This window comes from Theropithecus gelada, chromosome 9, assembly GCF_003255815.1.
Source record: "Theropithecus gelada isolate Dixy chromosome 9, Tgel_1.0, whole genome shotgun sequence".
Classification (NCBI taxonomy): domain Eukaryota; kingdom Metazoa; phylum Chordata; class Mammalia; order Primates; family Cercopithecidae; genus Theropithecus; species Theropithecus gelada.
In genome coordinates, this window is record NC_037677.1 from 85,260,395 (window position 1) to 85,280,269 (window position 19,875).

The 19,875-nt window shown below is 35.7% G+C and overlaps 1 protein-coding gene across 1 annotated transcript; it reads left to right on the plus strand.

The window, feature by feature from the left end:
• The first annotated feature begins 587 nt into the window (after positions 1–587).
• LIPN (lipase family member N) lies at positions 588–16,759 on the plus strand. The gene is made up of 9 exons (XM_025397613.1): positions 588–695; positions 1,343–1,460; positions 3,555–3,753; positions 5,436–5,545; positions 7,875–8,011; positions 9,912–10,058; positions 13,554–13,625; positions 14,175–14,246; positions 16,526–16,759. Exons 1-9 carry the CDS (start codon positions 588–590, stop codon positions 16,757–16,759), a joined length of 1,197 nt encoding a protein of 398 aa, XP_025253398.1.
• The last annotated feature ends 3,116 nt before the right edge of the window (positions 16,760–19,875 follow it).

Below are 19,875 nucleotides of genomic sequence, written 5' to 3' on the forward strand. Positions count from 1 at the left end.
TGTTACAGTGTTGGTCTATCTTTGAACAGACATACTTTTAAACCATGACAATGAAGTGAGACTGCACATTGAAATATGCAAAATTTGCCTTTGGGTGCCACATGAGAAATAGTCACATCACTAGAAACTAATCATAAGCTTTTTTGTTTGGTTAAAGTTTTATTTATCCATTTTTCTTGTTTACTTTGTGGGATACGGGGCTTAGCTAGGGGATAACTCCACTTTTCACTTGGCCATGGTATGAAAACCTGTCCTCTGAATCTTTAGATATTTTGGCAAATTGTAGGCAAACAAAGACTTAAAGCAATTCAGTCTTGATTACAGACCAAAAATGCCTCCATACTTGATTAAATTTATTTCATTTTAGGAACTGGATTATAATAAATACAACTTCTATATGAAAAAATAGATTAATAGTGCTCAAAGTTAGTTCACTGTATTTATTCCCTTTAACACATTATCCGCTTTCAGTGCTATTCAAGTTTTCATTAATTATTAATTATTTCATTAATCATTTTATTTCATTAATCAACATTAATAGATATAATTAATCTGTGAATATTAAATGTTTTATGCCAGGCATTTCTATGATGTGGCTGCTTTTAACAACAACTTGTTTGATCTGTGGAACTTTAAATGTTGGTGGATTCCTTGATTTGGAAAATGAAGTGAATCCTGAGGTGTGGATGAATACTGTAAGTCATGGAAAACTGTGAAGAACATCAAATAAAGCAGGACTAATGGATTATGAGGTTACAAAAGGTTCTGTTATAACATAAAATCTCTGATAAAACAGATAAAATATAGATGGTTTTTGACCTCTGCAAGAGTCAAGTTAGTTAGATCTTTGGCTGAAAAACGAATACTGTCCAGTAATGGAAACCAAAATTGTGCTATTGTGCTATCTACCTATCTATCTATCTATCTATCTATCTATCTATCTATCTATCTCTCTCTCTCTATAGATAGAACTCCTCTTTTGAATTTATGTTTTAAGAATATCAAGCTATTTGCTGATATACGTGATTGTCTTCTATTGATCTATAGTTCTATTACTTTTTAACCAAGAGGGGCCTCAAAAGACAATTGACTTGAGAATACAGCTTTGTCAGAAAGAATGGGTCAATGCTAAATTTTCCCCTACACTCCAAAATATTTGCCAAAGGTAGATATTTTTGAACATTCTACTTATTTTGTATTAAGACTTTATTAATTTTACAGTTACCTGGTGTTATAAATTTCAGATAATTCACCCTAATAAGCACACAATAGAGAGTTTGTTTTAATTCCTTTTTATATCCTTTGGAGAAGTTCCACTAATGACTGTATTTTTACTGGGCAGAGTGAAATCATCAACTACAATGGCTATCCCAGTGAAGAGTATGAAGTCACCACTGAAGATGGGTACATACTCCTTGTCAACAGAATTCCCTATGGGCGAAGACACATTAGGAGCACAGGTACAAGATATGTCTCTCCTGAAAAGGGGACTGCACTGACATCCTCCTTCTCAGGAGGAATTTAGTGCTAGATATGCATCAACAGAGTTTATCAAAATTGGTTTGAATTATTGGATTAGACTTTAAATAGTTAACAGGGAGGCTTACTCTTTGCCTGATAATTATCTGAAGACAGACAAGAACCTAAAAATATAGACAGCAAGACTGATCTTGCTAACTGCAACCAGAGGTACTTGTTAGGGTGTAAACAGGAAGGCAGAGCCTACATTTTGTCACCTCATTACTTATTTATCATGTGAAAAATTGCTTTGTCCCAGGAAAATGGATCTCCTCATTGTCAGAAGGAGATTTGCTGGGTTGTGTGAAATTGACTGTGGGGCACCCAAGAAGAGCCTCTCCTGCCCCCACTAAAATCAAGGGGCCTCCCTCTGCAGGATAAAAAACAATCTAGTTAAATGACAACAGCATTTCTGAAAAGTTTTCCAGGACTGAAAACATTAACATCCACATACATTTGATCTAAGAGATAGATGATTCATGGAGTGAAAGAGTATGGTGTCAATAAGGTTTGAATTCTAGAATGAGGGCCCAGCCATGCCACAGCAGGGGAATGATACTCCTTTAAAGGGAAAATTTAACTGCAAAGCCTCTGAAGAAGAAATAAGAATAAGCAAAATATATGCAATGGTTCAAAAGCAAATAATTTATTGGCAGCTGCTTACCATGTTCATTTTGCATCTTCTCTCCCACCACACATATTAAGTACCAGTTGAGGTCATGTTTGACATTCTCTCCCTCTTATATCTCCAGTTTCAGAATGAAAAATGAGAGTGAGATATGAGTAGTTTTACTAGTTAAAATATGAAACACCCAGTTAAATTTGAAGATCAGATAAACAACAAATAATTTTTTATAAGTCTCATTTTAAGATACACTCTTTATTCATTATTCACTATTATCACTATTTATAAAAATTTCGTAGAGCATCCTGGATCTTTTTGCTTCCTTTTGTTTTTATTTTTTACTAAATCTGGCAATCCCAGGTACAGATGTGAAGGAGTTGTGAAATATAAAAGGAGAAAACTTTTATGGGAAAGGTTTTGCTTAAGTAGAGATAATTTTGGAAAGATGTAGAATTAAAAGTCATTCATTAGATGTAATGTTCTAAATAATTTAAATCAGTTAAACCTCTCGTCAACAATATGAGATGGGTACCACTAATAGTCACCATTTCACAAATGATGAAATTAAGGCACAACCGGTTATGTTAAGAAGTCTAAAGTCACACAAATAGCAAGCTGACAGACCAGAATTTAAGCCCAGGCATCCTGGCTCCAGAGCCTGTGCTCTTAGTCATGAAATTATAGTGCCTTACTTGACCTTCCACCCTGGTTCTTTGCATCTCCCTGAATGCTCTCTCTCCCTCAGGAATCTGGAAGTTGGCAGAGGGACATTGAGCTGAGTATATTATTGTAGTTTTTAAATGCTGTCCACTGGGCAGAGGATGGGGATTTGAATAGAAATTTGGTGAGGAACTAATCAGTGTCCACTTACACTCACCTCTTCTTCCTCTCTGGAAGAGCCATAGGACTTGAGTAAGCATGATAAATTTCACACCCAGGAAATTTGTATATACGAATACATAGAGCAGAGTAGTTACCAGTACAGGCTTTGACATAAAAAGAACTGGGTTTGTGTCCCTGCTCTGGCCTTCTTATCTGGGTGGCCCTCTGGGAAAGTTACTTAACTACATAAAGTTTGGTTTCCACATCTACAAAATGAGGGTTCTCAAAACAGCAGCTAGTTTATAGAGTTGTTGTAAGAATTTAGTAAGCTAATACATATAAATAGGTCAACATAGCACTAGGTACACAATATGTGCTCAAGAAACTGAAGTTACCTGATTACAATGCTCTATACTATTGACAAGGGAAAAGTGAAAACAGTTTTTGTTTTACCATGTGTGCATGTGTGTGTATTTCTGTAATGTTTCTGACATGCTTTATTTACCATAAATTTCTCTCTCTCTCTCTCTCTCTCTCTCTCTCTCTCTTTCTCTTCTTCCCTCTCTCATCTTACCCTTTCTCCCCCCAGGTCCCCGGCCAGTTGTGTATATGCAGCATGCCCTGTTTGCAGACAATGCCTACTGGCTTGAGAATTATGCCAATGGAAGCCTTGGATTCCTTCTAGCAGATGCAGGTTATGATGTATGGATGGGAAACAGTCGGGGAAACACTTGGTCAAGAAGACACAAAACACTCTCAGAGACAGATGAGAAATTCTGGGCCTTTAGGTAAATATTAGCTAAGAAAACTCAACAGGGAAATTGGAGGCAATTTTTAAAAAATAACGTGGGTGCTATTAATGATAATCTTTGACACTTGAAGTCATATAGCTTCTTGTACTTTCTGTTAACATCTCAAAGGAGGGAAACAGCAAGAAGCTTTGATTTTTCACTGATTCTCCCACAGGCAAAGTATGGCATTTCAACAAGATCATTTTTACATTCAATTTTTACATCAATTTTATGCATTAAAAGTATGTCCAAAGAGACAGCTGAGGAAATTATCATGACTAGTGTGCACATTCATTCAGCCAATGTTTACTGAGTGGCTACTGTATGTGCTGTTCTAGGCCCCGAACACTCAAACAGGGAACAGACCAACTCTCGGACCTCACAAAGCTTATGTTCATTTTAGTGATAATTTTACAAGTCATTTCTTCTGGATGACCAATCAACTGTGTAAAGATGATTTTGACCAGGACTGTACTGATTTAGAGAAACTGTGATTGAGATCGCACATAGTACCATTTTCACGAAAACTCCAATATTAAGTTTTTAAAACCTTGTTAATGGGCAATGAAGAAGAATCTTTTTGATATCTTAATTGTTTCTTTTAATGGAAGAGTTTTCCACTGTCACTAGAGGACAGGCTGATGCCTGCAATAGACTTTCTTTCTTCAGGCCTAAGATCCCTGTTGGTTTGTAAACCGGCTGTTAGAACAGAGTGTGTATTCCTATTACATTAATAGAACATTCAGTACCCACTGAAAGTTTGAGAAGAGTGGAGGAATAGAATACAATGTTATGGTCAGAGTTCTTGGGCAGGGGCAAGCATCAGGAAGTATTGTATCACTAGTCTTTAGGAGGTGTCACAACAATTCTCCTATTCTTGGAAGTCCCAATCCATAGATTTCCTCACGTCCTTTTAATAAACAGGCTTCTGGGTTACGGAATACCTGATTTGACTAAATGTTATATAGGCCCTTTTGCTCCTCCTGTCTGAAGAACAAAATACTGGTACTATGGAATATTGGAATATATGGTATATATTAAATATATATATACACACATATATATATGTATCTTTGTGGGCAGGAATACTACTAACAACATCTTAATGAATGCCTACTAGCAGCCAGAGTCATTTCTTTCATACCATTAAACCCCTTTAGCAGCCCTGTAAATCAGGCACTACCCTATTTATTTCTCAAATTAGAAAACATAGGCTCAGAGCATTTCAGTAACTTCTCAAGAGTTGCAAAGCTCATAAATGGTAGAATCATGATTTACAAAAACCCTGTTTCCAAAGATGGGTATTAAATGGCCCTAAGAATTGTGAAGCCTCGTGGGGGACTCAGAAGTAGAAGCACACAAGACAGATAGAGAAAGGGAGGGCAAAGAAAAGCAAGAGAAGGGAAGGAAGAGGAGGAATCATAAGATTGAACTTCAAACATCATACACAAGTCTTGAAAGTGTTCCTCTTATGAGGAAGTCTTATGACGAAGTAAAATGTATATATGCAGAAAAACAAAAAGCTACAATAGCCTACATATAATTGGATAAATAATGAAATACACACTGAATCTAAGTAAACAGCATAGAATCTGTGTGTAAAAAAGAAGTGAGCAAGTGCTGTGAGTTTTAAACTTAAACTTGCAAGTATTTATAAAAGCCCCTTTTTTATTTTGCAGTTTTGATGAAATGGCCAAATATGATCTCCCAGGAGTCATAGACTTCATTGTAAATAAAACTGGTCAGGAGAAATTGTATTTCATTGGACATTCACTTGGCACTACAATAGGTATGTTTTTGAGGGTCAGTGTTCTCAGAGTCTTACAGGAGTTCACCTTTATGTTGGAATAAAATAACTGCTATTTATAGTGCCTTCAATTCTCTGTCCTCTGCTGGGAATAACCCTAGTACTCTGAGTAGCTATGAGCTTGCAGTGCACAGACTATATGTAAGGCAAACCTTTCCTGGGTCTCTGGTCACAGCAGCATATTGACTATGGTGATGCAATTTCCCAGGAATAATGTGTGTTCCAAATTCAAAGAAATGATTCTGCAGAGTAAGTTTCTAGATTCTCTCTGAGCTGAAAAAGTAAAATTTAATGCCATGGATTATGGCTGAAACATAATGAATGTGCATCAATCATCTCTTTCTCACAACCCAAATGGGATTTTTAAAAAATAAAAGGGAGGGGCTTATACTTATATTTAAACAAATTGAAAAGACATGGTTATATTTGTTTGTTGGAACACAAAAGTTTACTATAATAAATCAGTTGAGTTGATCTATTTAGTGTGTGATTTAGTATTTATGAAATAACAAGTAAATGTAAGCAGTATGTAGAAATTTTTTAAGTTTTTTAAGTTGACAATTTACTTCTTAATTTACTTACTTTACTTAATTTACTTTACAATTTACTTCCCAGATAGTTTGGAAAGAAATCAATAATCTAGTTCCAAGTAAAAGTTGAAAGGAACTCACACTAATAAAAGTTTTGAATTTGTCATTTCCACTAAAGTTTCCAATTTTAAGAGAATAAATCATGTGAAAATGCAATATTTTAGTTAAGGGAAATATCTTCATTATCACCACAATCATCAGTAACATATATTAATTAGTACTTTAGATTGATAGGCACTTTCCAAGCTCAGAACAAGCAGTTAGCTAGCATCAGAGAGCATATACTAAAAAAGTGTCAAAGAACTCATAGGAGATCAAAAATGCCACTAATAGGCAAATAATTATAGTATCTAACACATATTGAGCATTTGTGATGTGTACGGTCTTGCGTTCAGGACCTTTCCCACAGTATCTCCCTCTGATCTTCAAAACAACCCGACTGTTATTATCTATCTCCATTTCATAGAAGAAGAAACACAAGTTCAGAACACAGATTCAAACCAGGTGTATCTGATTTCACCAATGGGGTGTGTAAGGATTCTGGAGAAATGGTGTAGAGAAGGAATGACTTTAGTTGGTTTTGGAAAGTGGGTAGGACTTAGATCTGGTCTTATACTTGATCTGAAAAAAAAGAAAAAAAAAACATGGAGAATTTGATTATTTGTGCTCTGTGTTACATTTAGGGCATAAAATTTTTTAGTGAATGTTGTTTGCGTTTTGGACAGAGCAATTTCTATTATGTAAGGAGCACCCACTCTTTGTAGGACATTTAGGTCCCAGCCCATTAAACACGGCTCTGCAGTCAGGGTGACCCCCAAAGATCTCACCTCTGCACATTTCCAAACACCCTCTGGGGAAGTACTATTCCTGATTCAGAGTCTTTTTATCAATTGTTCAGTCAATTATTTCAGTTCTTCTTTATCTGGCCAAGACAGTTTCAATGTTTCAACAAATGTTTCAGTACACACAGACACACACACACCAGCGGAGGCCCAGGAAGGGACCTCTGGAAACCAAATTATATGGATATTCCTCCTAGCCTACCCGGTGTCGTGCTGATCTCCATCCTCACAGAGATACAAAGGGGTGCAATGCTACTGCTGAAAGAGCAAAGCAAAGGGAGACGCCTGGTCCTTACTGGGCCATCATGGACACTAGGGAAACCCCTTTCTTTTTGGAAACAGGGAAGGGTCTAGAGGGTTGATAAACACCCAGCAAGCCACTGGGAGCAGTGAAATTTCATTCCACAGTGAGAAAGAAAACCTGTTGGAATAACTGGGTGATGCTGTAGAAAGAAATCAGCTCACCTCCTGTGACTGGTTATTTGCTTCCGGAAGCTCTGTGATTCGTTCTGGCATCTCAGAGTTAGGGACGAAATGAGAATGTTGCCAGCATTTACCCCATGCTTGGGAAGTGAGGTCACCTTCAGTTCACACAGTAGTAGCTACTCCGACAGCTTAACCATCACCTTTCCCCTGCCAGCTACTCCATTTCCCCTAGCCAAGTCAAATTGTCCATAAGCAGAATAAAATAAAATTGGAGACTTGAGAGCAGAGAAGACTGAAGGCAGATTATCTTTATAGAATAACTCAGAAGACTTCCAATTCATCCCCAATATGATCACGATAGAAGGAAAAATGACTAAACAGAGCCCCATTTTTGTTAGAAACTTTGCATAAGTACTTATTTTTACAAGATTGTCTTGTCTCCTATTCTCTCAGGGTTTGTAGCCTTTTCCACCATGCCTGAACTGGCACAAAGAATCAAAATGAATTTTGCCTTGGGTCCTGTGATCTCATTCAAATATCCCACGGGCATTTTTACCAGTTTTTTTCTACTTCCAAATTCCATAATCAAGGTAGGCTCCTTTCACCAAAATGTACCTGAGGATCTCATTTTGGATCATAAATCCTTATTATTTTCAAATCTACTGTAAAGTAAAGGTAGGAAATTTAGATAAAATCTATAGAACTTAGACTCTGTGGGCATGTGCTTGTGTATATGTGTCTCCATGTGTGCGTATATCTGTGTCATAGTATCTGTAAGTTCTATAATACAATTTACTCTACAAGGTCATTAGCAGAGTTGAGTATCTGTCAGAATCTCTAGCTGAGCTGAGTGCTGTATAACAACAAAGATTTTTCTTGTTTTCCCAAGGTTTTTTTGTTCCATTTAGTCAGGTAGGTCAATGAATTCACATTGCCCAAATGAAAGACACTTCAAGTTACCCATAATCACTGATGTGTCCAATTTTGACATTAAAAAAACCTAATTAATATATTGCTTCCAATATGGAAACTTGCCCTAATTTACTAAAGCTAAGATTCCAAAGCCTAAATGTATTACAACTCAAGTATTAAGTCAAATATTTATCGGTTATTTTTCAAGAGTTGAAAAAATCATTTGGTTGCCAATTGTAGATTTGGAATTTTATCTATTAAAGAGGTTTTTTTTTTTTTCTCTTTGCTTTTGTTTCTTTACAAAGGTCATTGCCACAATGAACATAGCATTTAATCAAATTCAAAATTGGCCTTTGAATTTGGGATGATGGATAAAATGGATTTGGGCCAAATCTGAAGTCAAGGAGACCAGTTATAATATCAAAATAATTCATATATAAGAAAATGAGATCTTGGTTTGGGGTGGAGTGGTAGGAATGGAAAAAAATTATTTGTGAGCTAACACAAGGAAGAATTTCCATAGGGCCTAATGATTGGTCTGATAATAGTTTCATTGTATTGTTTACTGAGAGCATAAATGATGTAACTTCCTTATTCAAGAGCTTTTCTAGTTTATTTCAAAATGTGTTGACATCAGTTAGTTTTTAATGTTTTCTATATTTGGGCAGCATGAGCAAACTAATTTATTAAATTAAATTCAGAGAGAGACACATCTATCTGTAAATACATATATGTGTTGTATGTGTTGCTCTTCCTACATAGGTCAGCTATAAGGCAAATAATGTTCCTGGGTTATCTCAGTTTCACATTTCCCACTGTCAATATTCCTGCTACTTTTAAGTCCCATTTCCTGCTCTTTTCTTCCATCAGTTTCCCCCAGAAGCTCTAAGACCCCACCAGGAATCCCCATCCAAGTTTACTTTCCCAAGTCCTGGAAGTTTCAATTGTGCTGCCTTTGTGACATTATCATATCTTTTCTGTTCAATGGTTCCTTCTCTTTGGTTCGTCATTCTCTACTTTTCAGCCTGAGAGCTGGCTAATCTGGGACAGTACTTGAATGCAATGTGCACATGGGTAACATGGAAAACCCCGATTTTCCCTCATATTCAAGGTATTATTTGACCTTAAGAAAAACTGTTTTACATTTCGTACCAATTAATGAGAAAAAATATTGGCAAGCACTGACTGGGCAGAATACAGGGAAGCTTCACTATGGAGAAGTGAATTTGGGATTGACAGCCTTTATTGCAATCTCCTTGTAAGTAATGTTTGATAATCTTCCTCATTTGGAGATACATTTCTAAGTCACCTTTCCTGAATAATTTGGTCTCCTTGACTGAATCAGTAGTACAAATAGATCCCCAAGCATGGCTCTTTCCTAGAAGGAAGGAAATGTCAAGAAGTCTGAAGATGATTCTTGAATTCTGGTTTTTTGCTCTTGCTATTTGGGCTTCTTGTCATTGTTGTTGTTGCTATTGAGTTGAGCTCCCTAAATATTCTGGTTACTAATCCCTTGTAATATGCATAGTTTGCAAATATTTTATCTCATTCAAAGGTAATTATTATTTACTTTCATAGGCTGTTTTTGGTACCAAAGGTTTCTTTTTAGAAGATAAGAAAAAGAAGATACCTTCTACCAAAATCTGCAACAATAAGATACTCTGGTTGATATGCAGTGAATTTATGTCCTTATGGGCTGGATCCAACAAGAAAAATATGAATCAGGTATATGTGATAATTATAGGGCCATTTGATACCTTAAGAAATTCCAGCTTTCCTTTGACTCATTTTGATGTATCTATTTACTGTATAAATTCATATGGTATTCCAAACACTTAAAGACAGATTTTATTTTTGCTTTTAAAAATGTTTATGGGTACATAATAGTTGTATATATTTATGAGGTACATGTGGTATTTTGATATAAGCACACAATGTGTAATGAACAAGTCGGGGTAATTGGGATATCCATCACCTCAAGCATCTATCATTTCTTTTTGTTAGAGACATTCTAATTTGACTCTTCTAGTTATTTTAAAATATATAATGAATTATTGTTAACTATAGTCATCCTATTGTGCATGCTGGACTTTATTCCTTCTAATGGTATTTTTGTACCCATTAACCAATGCCTCTTTGTCCTTCCCCCATCCCTACTACCCTTTCCAGTCTCTGGTAACCATCATTCTACTCACTATCTCTATAAGATCAGTTTTTTTTTAACTCCCCTATATGAGTGAGAACATGCAGTATTTGTCTTTTTATACCTGACTTATTTCACTTAATGTAATGTTCTCCAGTTTCATCCACATTATTTCAAATGACATAATTTCATTATTTTTGTGGCTGAATAGTATTCCACTGTCAAAATGAACCACATTTTATTTATCCACTCATCTGTTGATGGACACTTACGGTGATTTCATATCTTGGTTATTGTGAATAGTGCTGTAGTAAACATGGGGGTGCAAATGTCTCTTCCATGGATTGATTTTTTTAAAAAATATAGAACTAGCATTGGAATTGCTGGATCATATGGTAGTTCTACTTTTAGTTTTTGAGGATCCTTCCTACTCTTCCCATAGTGCCTGTACTAATTTGCATTCCTATTAAGTCTGTGCAAGTGTTCTCTTTTCTCCACATTCTTGCCAGCATCCATTATTCCCTATCTTTTTGATAAAAGCTGTTTTAACTGGAATAAGATAGTATTTCATTGTAGTTTTGGTTTGCATTTTTCTAATGATTAGTAATGTTGAACATTGTTTTTAATGTACCTCTTGGCAGTTTGTATGTCTTTTTTTGAGAAATGTCTATTCAGATCTTTTGCCCATGTTTAAATCAGATTTTTTTTTTTTTTTTTGCAATTGAGTTATATGACCTCTATATATTCTGGTTACTAATCCCTTGTCAGATAGGTAGTTTACAGATATTTTCCCTCATTCAACACGTTGTTACTTCACTTTGTTGATAGTTTCCTTTGCTTTGCAGAAGCTTTTTAGCTTGATGTAATCTAACTTGTTCATCTTTGCTTTGGTTGCCTGTGCATTTGAGGGCTTACCTCAAATTGGCCCAGACCAATGTCCTGGAGTGTTTCTGCAATTTTTGTTTGTTAGTAGTTTCATAGTTTCAGGTCTTAAATTTGTCTTTAATCCATTTTTATTTTGTTTTTGTATATAGCAGAGATAGAGATCTAATTTCATTCTCCTGCATATGGACATCTAGTTTTCCCAGCATCATTTCTTGTGGAAATTGTCCTTTCCCCAATGTATGTTCTTGATCCCTTTGTGGAAAATTAGTTGACTATGAATGTATGGATTTATTTCTGGGTTCTTTATTCTGTTCTATCAGTCTATGTGTCTGTTTTTATGCCAGTATCATACTGTTTTGGTTATTACAGCTTTGTAATATAATTTGAAGCCAGGTCATGTGATGCCTCCAGCTTTGTGCTTTTTGCTCAGAATCTTATATTTAGAAAAACCTAAAGACTCCAACAAAAAACCTGCTAGAACTGATGAACTAATTCATTAAATTTGCAGGATACAAAACCAACATACAAAATTCAGCAGCATTTCAATATGCCAACAGCAAATAATCTTTAAAAAAAAAAGAAAGAAAAAATCAAGAAAGTAATCCATTTATAACAGCTACAAATAAAATAAAACACCTAGGAATAAACCATACCAAAGAAGTGAAAGATTTCTACAATGAAAACTATAAAACACTGATGAAAGAAATTGAAAATGACATTAAAAAATGGAAAGGTATTCCATGTTTATGGATTGCAAGAATCAATATTGTTAAAATGTCCATACTATCCAAAACAATCTATAGATTCAATGCAATCCCTATCAAAATACCAAGGACATTCTTCATTGAAATAAAAAAAAAAAAGCCTAAAATTTATATGGAACCATGAAGGTAGATATCTGCTATACATAGAAGATCAGGTACTCAACAGACCTTTAATATGAAGACTGGGGAAGTGAATAGGCAGCTTCATTCTTCTATTCCCTGGCAAAATTTAGCAAAATGAATGTTTTATAATGGGTAGTAGCTTCTTACATGTTCTCAGTCAGCCACAACTTACTACAGTCAATTTGAATTTATTGCATTTGAATATATTGCATTAAAAATAAAATCCTAAAAAAGGAGAGAAGCACAGATAAACCTTGATCTTATTTCACATGTTCCTTCCTTTGTGGGTGACTTTTGTTTTGAAATGAAACTCACCACTTAACCTACAAAATAACAGGACAGGGTGGAAGGGAGATGGGATCCCCTCTTTATGAAGCAGCAGCAGTGCTGTTTTTTCACCTCTTCATTTTCTGTTATTGAGAATTCAAGAAGGAGGAGGAAGAGTTCACATCCGCAGACTGGTGTGGTTGAATAGTTGTCTCTAGCATTCCAAATAGCAGCCAATGAGGCTGTTACAGTGAAGTCAGTCGCAAGATAATTGTTCTGTACCCCTATTCTCTAAGAAGCTAAATTGTGTTAGACTGAAACCCATAAGGAACCATTGTTCAAAGTTGGCTTGTTCAAAAGTAAAGATTTTTAATAGTTTCTCTTAGATTCATTATTTTCTAAGACATAGAATTACGATTACTATTTTATCTCTATAATTTTCATCTCTATAATGTTTACAAATATTGAAATAACCTTTGGAAAAAATTAGCTTTTAGCTTTACTTTTGCAATATTTTATTTTATCCCCATAAAAGCCTAGTAAATTGGTAGTATGACTTTTAGTATGTTCATTTAATAGATGAAAAAACAGAGACTCAAAGATGTTAAATATGGTGGCCAAGTTCACGGAGCTGATCATTAACAACAACAGGGCCTGAACTCCTGGTTTTCTGATCTAATCTGTGACAGTGCACCTGGGTGCGCATGCATGCATCACCCCCACACTTGCGCATAGAACCTTTCCTAATTGGTTTTGCTCCATGATGACCACTACTGTTCCTTCTACTTGAAAATAAGCAAATTATCCTACAGATTCAGAGCTGGTACAGGTTTGCTGTCAAGCAGTCCATTCCATTAGTCAGCCTGTGGTTCCCTCACATTCAAGTATTGACATAAATGGTAATTTATCTAGATAATTCTACCTCATTATTTTCGAAGCCCCATTCTTATTTGCTTCTTCTGTGCATCATTTTTCTCTGATTCTGAAAGGCAAAATTTTGTTGGGCAATTGCTGTAATATGAGTTTTATCTCCTTTAGAGTCGAATGGATGTGTATATGTCACATGCTCCTACTGGTTCATCAATACAGAACATTCTGCATATAAAACAGGTAGAGTCTTAGTCATGGAAAACCATTCCAATCCTTATTTTCAATATATTTAAAAAGACAGAATTGACCCTGTTAATAGGCCTACCATAAGAATCTTAAGAGCTTGTTTCCAGTTTGTCCTTGCTGCCTTCTGTATGCCTTGATTTCCCTGGAATTTAAGAGAAAGGATTTTATGGTACAGACCAAGTAGATGACATAAATGAACACCATCTTAAATCAGAGTTTTTAAAATAGGCCCTGAACTGAAGCAAGAGGTAAACTAGGGAAGCCTCAGGAGAACTGAGACTTCTTCAGAGAGAAGTATCTGGGATTTAACTTCTTTCTAATGAGGCTTGGTTTTCCATGAACTTTTCCTTTAAACCAAAGGGGGGTTATTGCTTGTTTTTCTGTTGAGCTCCACTTGTCATAATTGTAAAATGGGTATTTACATCCTTCTGGTGATCTAGGAGCCCTATTTTCTTCCTAGCATACAGTATTTTTCTAAAATTTGCTGTTAGCTCTCATGATTCTTACCCTCACTATTCTTTTTCTAAAAAACATTTGTTTCAGCTTTACCAATCTGACGAATTCAGAGCTTATGACTGGGGAAATGAAGCCGATAATATGAAACATTACAATCAGGTGAGCTACTTACAGTAACCCCAGAATGCTGATTTTGACAAATTATACTAAAAAATTATTTGAGGGTGGAAAGACTCCTACCTGTCATTTGGTGGCATTTATACTGATAGAACTTTTTTTAAAGAAAGTTTAATTTTAATTTAAATTTATTTCAGAAAATTTATAAATTAAAGAAGCATATACAAAGGAAATTAGATCATGTGTAATCCTTCCATCCAGAGATAACTAGATGTACTAACATTTTGGTGTATTTATTCCAATTTTCTCAGTATTATATCGCTTTTATACAACTCTTAATCCTCCTATTTTACTTAAGCTCTAGTAAGAGATGACTAACATTACTGAGGGATTTTTAAATATATTTTTAATGGCTACATAGTAATAGAAATTGTTTCATAAAAATCTTTACAGCATAAATGAATATACACTTTTTAATGCCAACAGAAAAATTAGAATTCCACATGAAAGTTGAATAAGTATTACGCAACATTGAAGACTTGGGTCATCAGGCATATTTTTCCATATAGCTTTAAGACATAAAAATCTGTAGACTCGTTTAGCACTGTACTTTTAATTAATCCTGTCACCACTTTTCTGTTCTCATAACCAGGGGCTTGGCTTGTAAGCATGAACTAAACAAATTAAATTGTTTTAAGTATTTTCCCAGGCTATCATATTTTAAGCTATTTACTAGTGCAACTATAGATCAATTATTAATAAGTTGTTTCTGAGGATCAGAACAATCAGACTAATCAATTTCTCAGTAATGAATTGGCCTGTTAGAGGAATAATTCTACTAATCCTTAAAACCACTACAAGAGATAGACCATGTATATTTTATTTTTAAAAATCAGTTGAAGACATGATTTACATATAATAACATTACCAATCTTATGTGTCCCATTAAATGTGTTTTGACAAATATATCTATTTGTGTAACCACACCACAATCTAAATATAGGACATTTCTATCACCCCTAAAAGTTTTTTCCCTGCTGCTGACACTATTTTTAGACACAAATGCATGTATTTGCAAATGCTTAGAAAAGGTCTAGAAAAAAAAATAAATGTTAAAGTGGTTATCTTCAGAAAGAGGAATAAAGAAGAAAAGAGGTGGATGGACATGAAACAGTAAGGGACTCTCATTTTGGACTTTACATATGTCTGTTTTCTTCCATTATTTTTAATAAACATGTTATATTTAAAAATTGTTTACATTTACAAGAAACTGAAACAAAATAAACACACACATTCAAGATTATTATGGTCAAGTACTAAAGTATTTGAGAGTGTTAATGTCCTTAGAATTTATCCACAGTTAGCTGATGCTACTCTGCTCCAAGCCAGTCCTATTTTGTGCATTAATCTTAATTGATGCCAATTTTTATTACATTCCCTCCAAAAAACTAGTCTCAACAGTTTGCCCTCTCCTCAAGTTCACAGCATTATCTCTGTTCCCACAGTGACGTCTGACTTTTCCTTCTGTTTGTGATTGTTCCCTTTGTCCCAAGCACTGGCTACTCCTCCTCTCACCACTCTGAAATGATTAGCATTCCCCAGGGATTCTTCAAAACTCTCTTTCTTCCTTGGAGAAGTCAGCCATCCCAATAGCTTTAATTTGGACCATTTCTACTACTCATCTAGATTTTTTCAGGACTTGCCTTCAACCTGTTCTTTCTTTAGGTGATTCCATTAACTGTTGCCCATACGGTAGTCTGAAGACAGACCTCTGAGAAATGACCCTACCTTGTCTCCAAACCTTCCGAAATATGTCCAAATTTCCTAGCCTGACATTCAGACCTTGACTATCTGCCTCCAAGTTTATGTCCTATCACATCCCCTTACCTATTCTGTTCTCCAGGTACATTGGGAATCTTGCCATTCCTGATCATAGCCTACAAACTCTTGCTGCCTCCCACCCACCCTCATCTCTGCTGTCAAAATGCAACCTTCCTCAAGAGTCATTTCACGGGACCCCTCTTTTTATGAAACCCTCAGGTGGAAATAGCTTTTTGTCTTTACTTCCATTTTATTTTGGGAGTGTTTATGGCATTTAACATAACTTACTTTGTATACAAATATTTGCTTAGCTATCTTGCCTTTCTCCCTCTTTTGCAAATTTCTTAAAGGTAGAGACCATTGAAAACATTGTATGTTTTCTTCCTATGTCACTGGTGCCTAACACAACTATGGCCATCGTCCATATTCATTTAGCAGCCTTTGTGGTTATTGCTTTGAGGAGCTTCCTCTCATGTATGACCTTGCTTTCTCTCCTACAGAGTCATCCGCCTATATATGACCTGACTGCCATGAAAGTGCCTACTGCTATTTGGGCTGGTGGACATGATGTCCTTGTAACACCCCAGGATGTGGCCAGGATACTCCCTCAAATCAAGAGTCTTCATTACTTTAAGCTATTGCCAGATTGGAACCACTTTGATTTTGTCTGGGGCCTTGATGCCCCTCAACGGATGTACAGTGAAATCATAGCTTTAATGAAGGCATATTCCTAAATGCAATGCATTTACTTTTCAGTTACAAGTTGATTCCAAGCCCTTAAGGGACTTTAGAAAAAATAGTAACCAACAATGATGTTGTCCCCCTGGGGGAGATGCACAATGGAGTCTGTTTTCCAAGTTAATTGTGTTAGTGTTATTTATGTTTAGAGACATCTTTGCATGGGACCATCTACAGGTCCTTATAAACAATGAGGTAGATTGGGCAAAAAAAATAAATAAGTTGCCACTCTGATATTTAAGTCTAATTAAATTGTAATTTTTAGGGCGTACCATGAAGTATAGAAATGTCTAAAGCTTCAAAGGAACAGTGAAATTCCTTTAAGGTCCTATATGGAAACCTCTATTGTCATTTTATTTATATGGGTTGCTACGGCAATGGACAGAGTGTGGGATTCGGAGGAGGGCCTGAAGCTTCTTTATAAAAGTTTCTTAGCTATCCTGAATATGTACTAGACATTTTTATTTTTTAGGTATTTTCAACATGAGAAATTCAAAAAAGTCCCCAATGATTCTTCCAGAGAAGCCATCTCCTCTTATAATCTTATCCCTGGCTATCTGGGTAAACGGAAATCTTGAACCCATAATAGGATACATGTATAAAGTCTTTCTTATTTAAGCAGAAATAAATTCTGCAACATCAATATCATTTTATAATCATAGGGAGGCTTCTTTGTTTAGCATGTAATGCCCCCTTTACAGGCTTTTTGTTCTTTGAGGGGTTTGAACATTCCATGAAAAACTGACAGATAGGAAACTGACAATAAAAGATTAAGCTAAAGATAGAAGCAGAAACTACTAGGCTAGTTAGTCTCTAAACATTAAGCATTTTCTTCATCCATCTTAAAGGCAATGAGAAGCTACCAAAATATTTTACGTAACGGAAACCTGATCGCCATATTTTTATAACGATCACTTTGGCTACTGCATTGAAAATGGATTAGAAGATGCAAAAAAAAGATTCTGAGCAAGTTTGTAAATCTGATCAAGTGTTCTGATGCAGGCCGATATCCTTCCTCTGCGCTCTCTAACAGAGATGATCCTTGGAAAATCCAGAGCCAGCTCCATAATACTGCCGTGCTCTGCTGGCAAATCCACAAGCTGCTGGCCCCTGGAGCCATTGTCTCAAAACTAGCATTCATCAATTTAATGTATATGTATTGATGGGGAATAATGGTCACTATGAAAACCATGTGATAATATGGAAAAATACCCATGATATAATGTTATGTGTGAAGAGAAGAAAATGAAACTGGTAGAACTATGTGATTGCAAATATATACAAATATTAAAACAATTATTTGACTTTATAAAATATTTGTATATAATGAAAACTGAAGCAATATAAAAAATAAAATTAGTTGTGTCAGGGTAGTAACATGAGTGATTTATTTATACTTTTAAATTTTTAATATAGTAATGATATAATGTTACAACTTGTCTAAATCTCACAAATTTAACATTCAGTAAAGGAAGATAAACATAAAAGAATACATATTTTATTATACATTTTTATGTAGGCTAAATAATTGATGACTCTAGAAGCCTTAAAAAGGTTACTTTCAGGAGGAGAATCATGCCTTGGAGGGCTCTAAGGTCCAGAAACTGTCCTAATACTAGAGCTAGGTGCAGTCAGATTAATTATAATACATTTCATTATTTTGTCTGGAATACCAAGATAACTTCCAACCAGGAATGGAGTCTAGCAACGCTTTACTGCTGGGGAACTTGGCCACAGACTTGTAATATAAATTTTTAGATATGTTGACAATGTTTCTCCTTATTTTTCTTACTTATACAAACCAAGAAATTTGACTCACCACCTTGAAACAGACTCACCAGGTTACTCTAGTTTCCCAAGCTTCAATATCCCATTGCTATTTTTTTTTATTATTATACTTTAAGTTCTAGGGTACATGTGCATAACGTGCAGGTTTGTTACATATGTATACTTGTGCCATGTTGGTGTGCTGCACCCATCAACTCGTCAGCACCCATCAACTCGTCATTTACATCAGGTATAACTCCCAATGCAATCCCTCCCCCCTCCCCCCTCCCCATGATAGGCCCCGGTGTGTGATGTTCCCCTTCCTGAGTCCAAGTGATCTCATTGTTCAGTTCCCACCTATGAGTGAGAACATGCGGTGTTTGGTTTTCTGTTCTTGTGATAGTTTGCTAAGAATGATGGTTTCCAGCTGCATCCATGTCCCTACAAAGGACACAAACTCATCCTTTTTGATGGCTGCATAGTATTCCATGGTGTATATGTGCCACATTTTCTTAATCCAGTCTGTCACTGATGGACATTTGGGTTGATTCCAAGTCTTTGCTATTGTGAATAGTGCCGCAATAAACATACGTGTGCATGTGTCTTTATAGCAGCATGATTTATAATCCTTTGGGTATATACCCAGTAATGGGATGGCTGGGTCATACGGTACATCTAGTTCTAGATCCTTGAGGAATCGCCATACTGTTTTCCATAATGGTTGAACTAGTTTACAATCCCACCAACAGTGTAAAAGTGTTCCTATTTCTCCACATCCTCTCCAGCACCTGTTGTTTCCTGACTTTTTAATGATCGCCATTCTAACTGGTATGAGATGGTATCTCATTGTGGTTTTGAGTTGCCATTGCTATTTTTAATAGAACAAGGTAAACAATAACATTAATGTCATTCAACACAAATTTATGTCAAATGTAAATTCTGACTCTGAACTTCGGTGAATTTCTTTCAAACGGTATAATCAGTTTCAGAGAGGCAAAGTCTTGCTCAAGTGACGGCCTTTCTGAGACTCATTAACCAAAGAACAAGGGACCTGTTTCACCATCAGGGCTTTGTTCAACTTTGATCACCTCTGCATTCTCTTCTCATAGGAAGGTTTCCCATATTTACCAAGGTCTGGCCACAATACCAGAAATGTTTTCTGTGAACTATATGCCCTAGAATTACCGTTCCTTCTTCTAAATCACTTTTTGTTTTTGTTTTTTGTTTTTTGTTTGTTTGTTTTTTGAGACGGGGTTTCACTCTTGTTGCCTAGGCTGGAGTGCAATGGTGCAATCTCAGCTGGCTGCAACTTCCGCCTCCTAGGTTAAAGCAATTTTCCTGCCTT

Coding starts and splice junctions, on each gene's coding strand:
- LIPN (XM_025397613.1), top strand. CDS start 588: ATGATGTGGCTGCTTTTAACAACAACTTGTTTGATCTGTGGAACTTTA. Junction 696..1,342: donor CTGAGGTGTGGATGAATACT/GTAAGTCATGGA, acceptor TTTACTGGGCAG/AGTGAAATCATCAACTACAA. Junction 14,247..16,525: donor ATATGAAACATTACAATCAG/GTGAGCTACTTA, acceptor TCTCTCCTACAG/AGTCATCCGCCTATATATGA.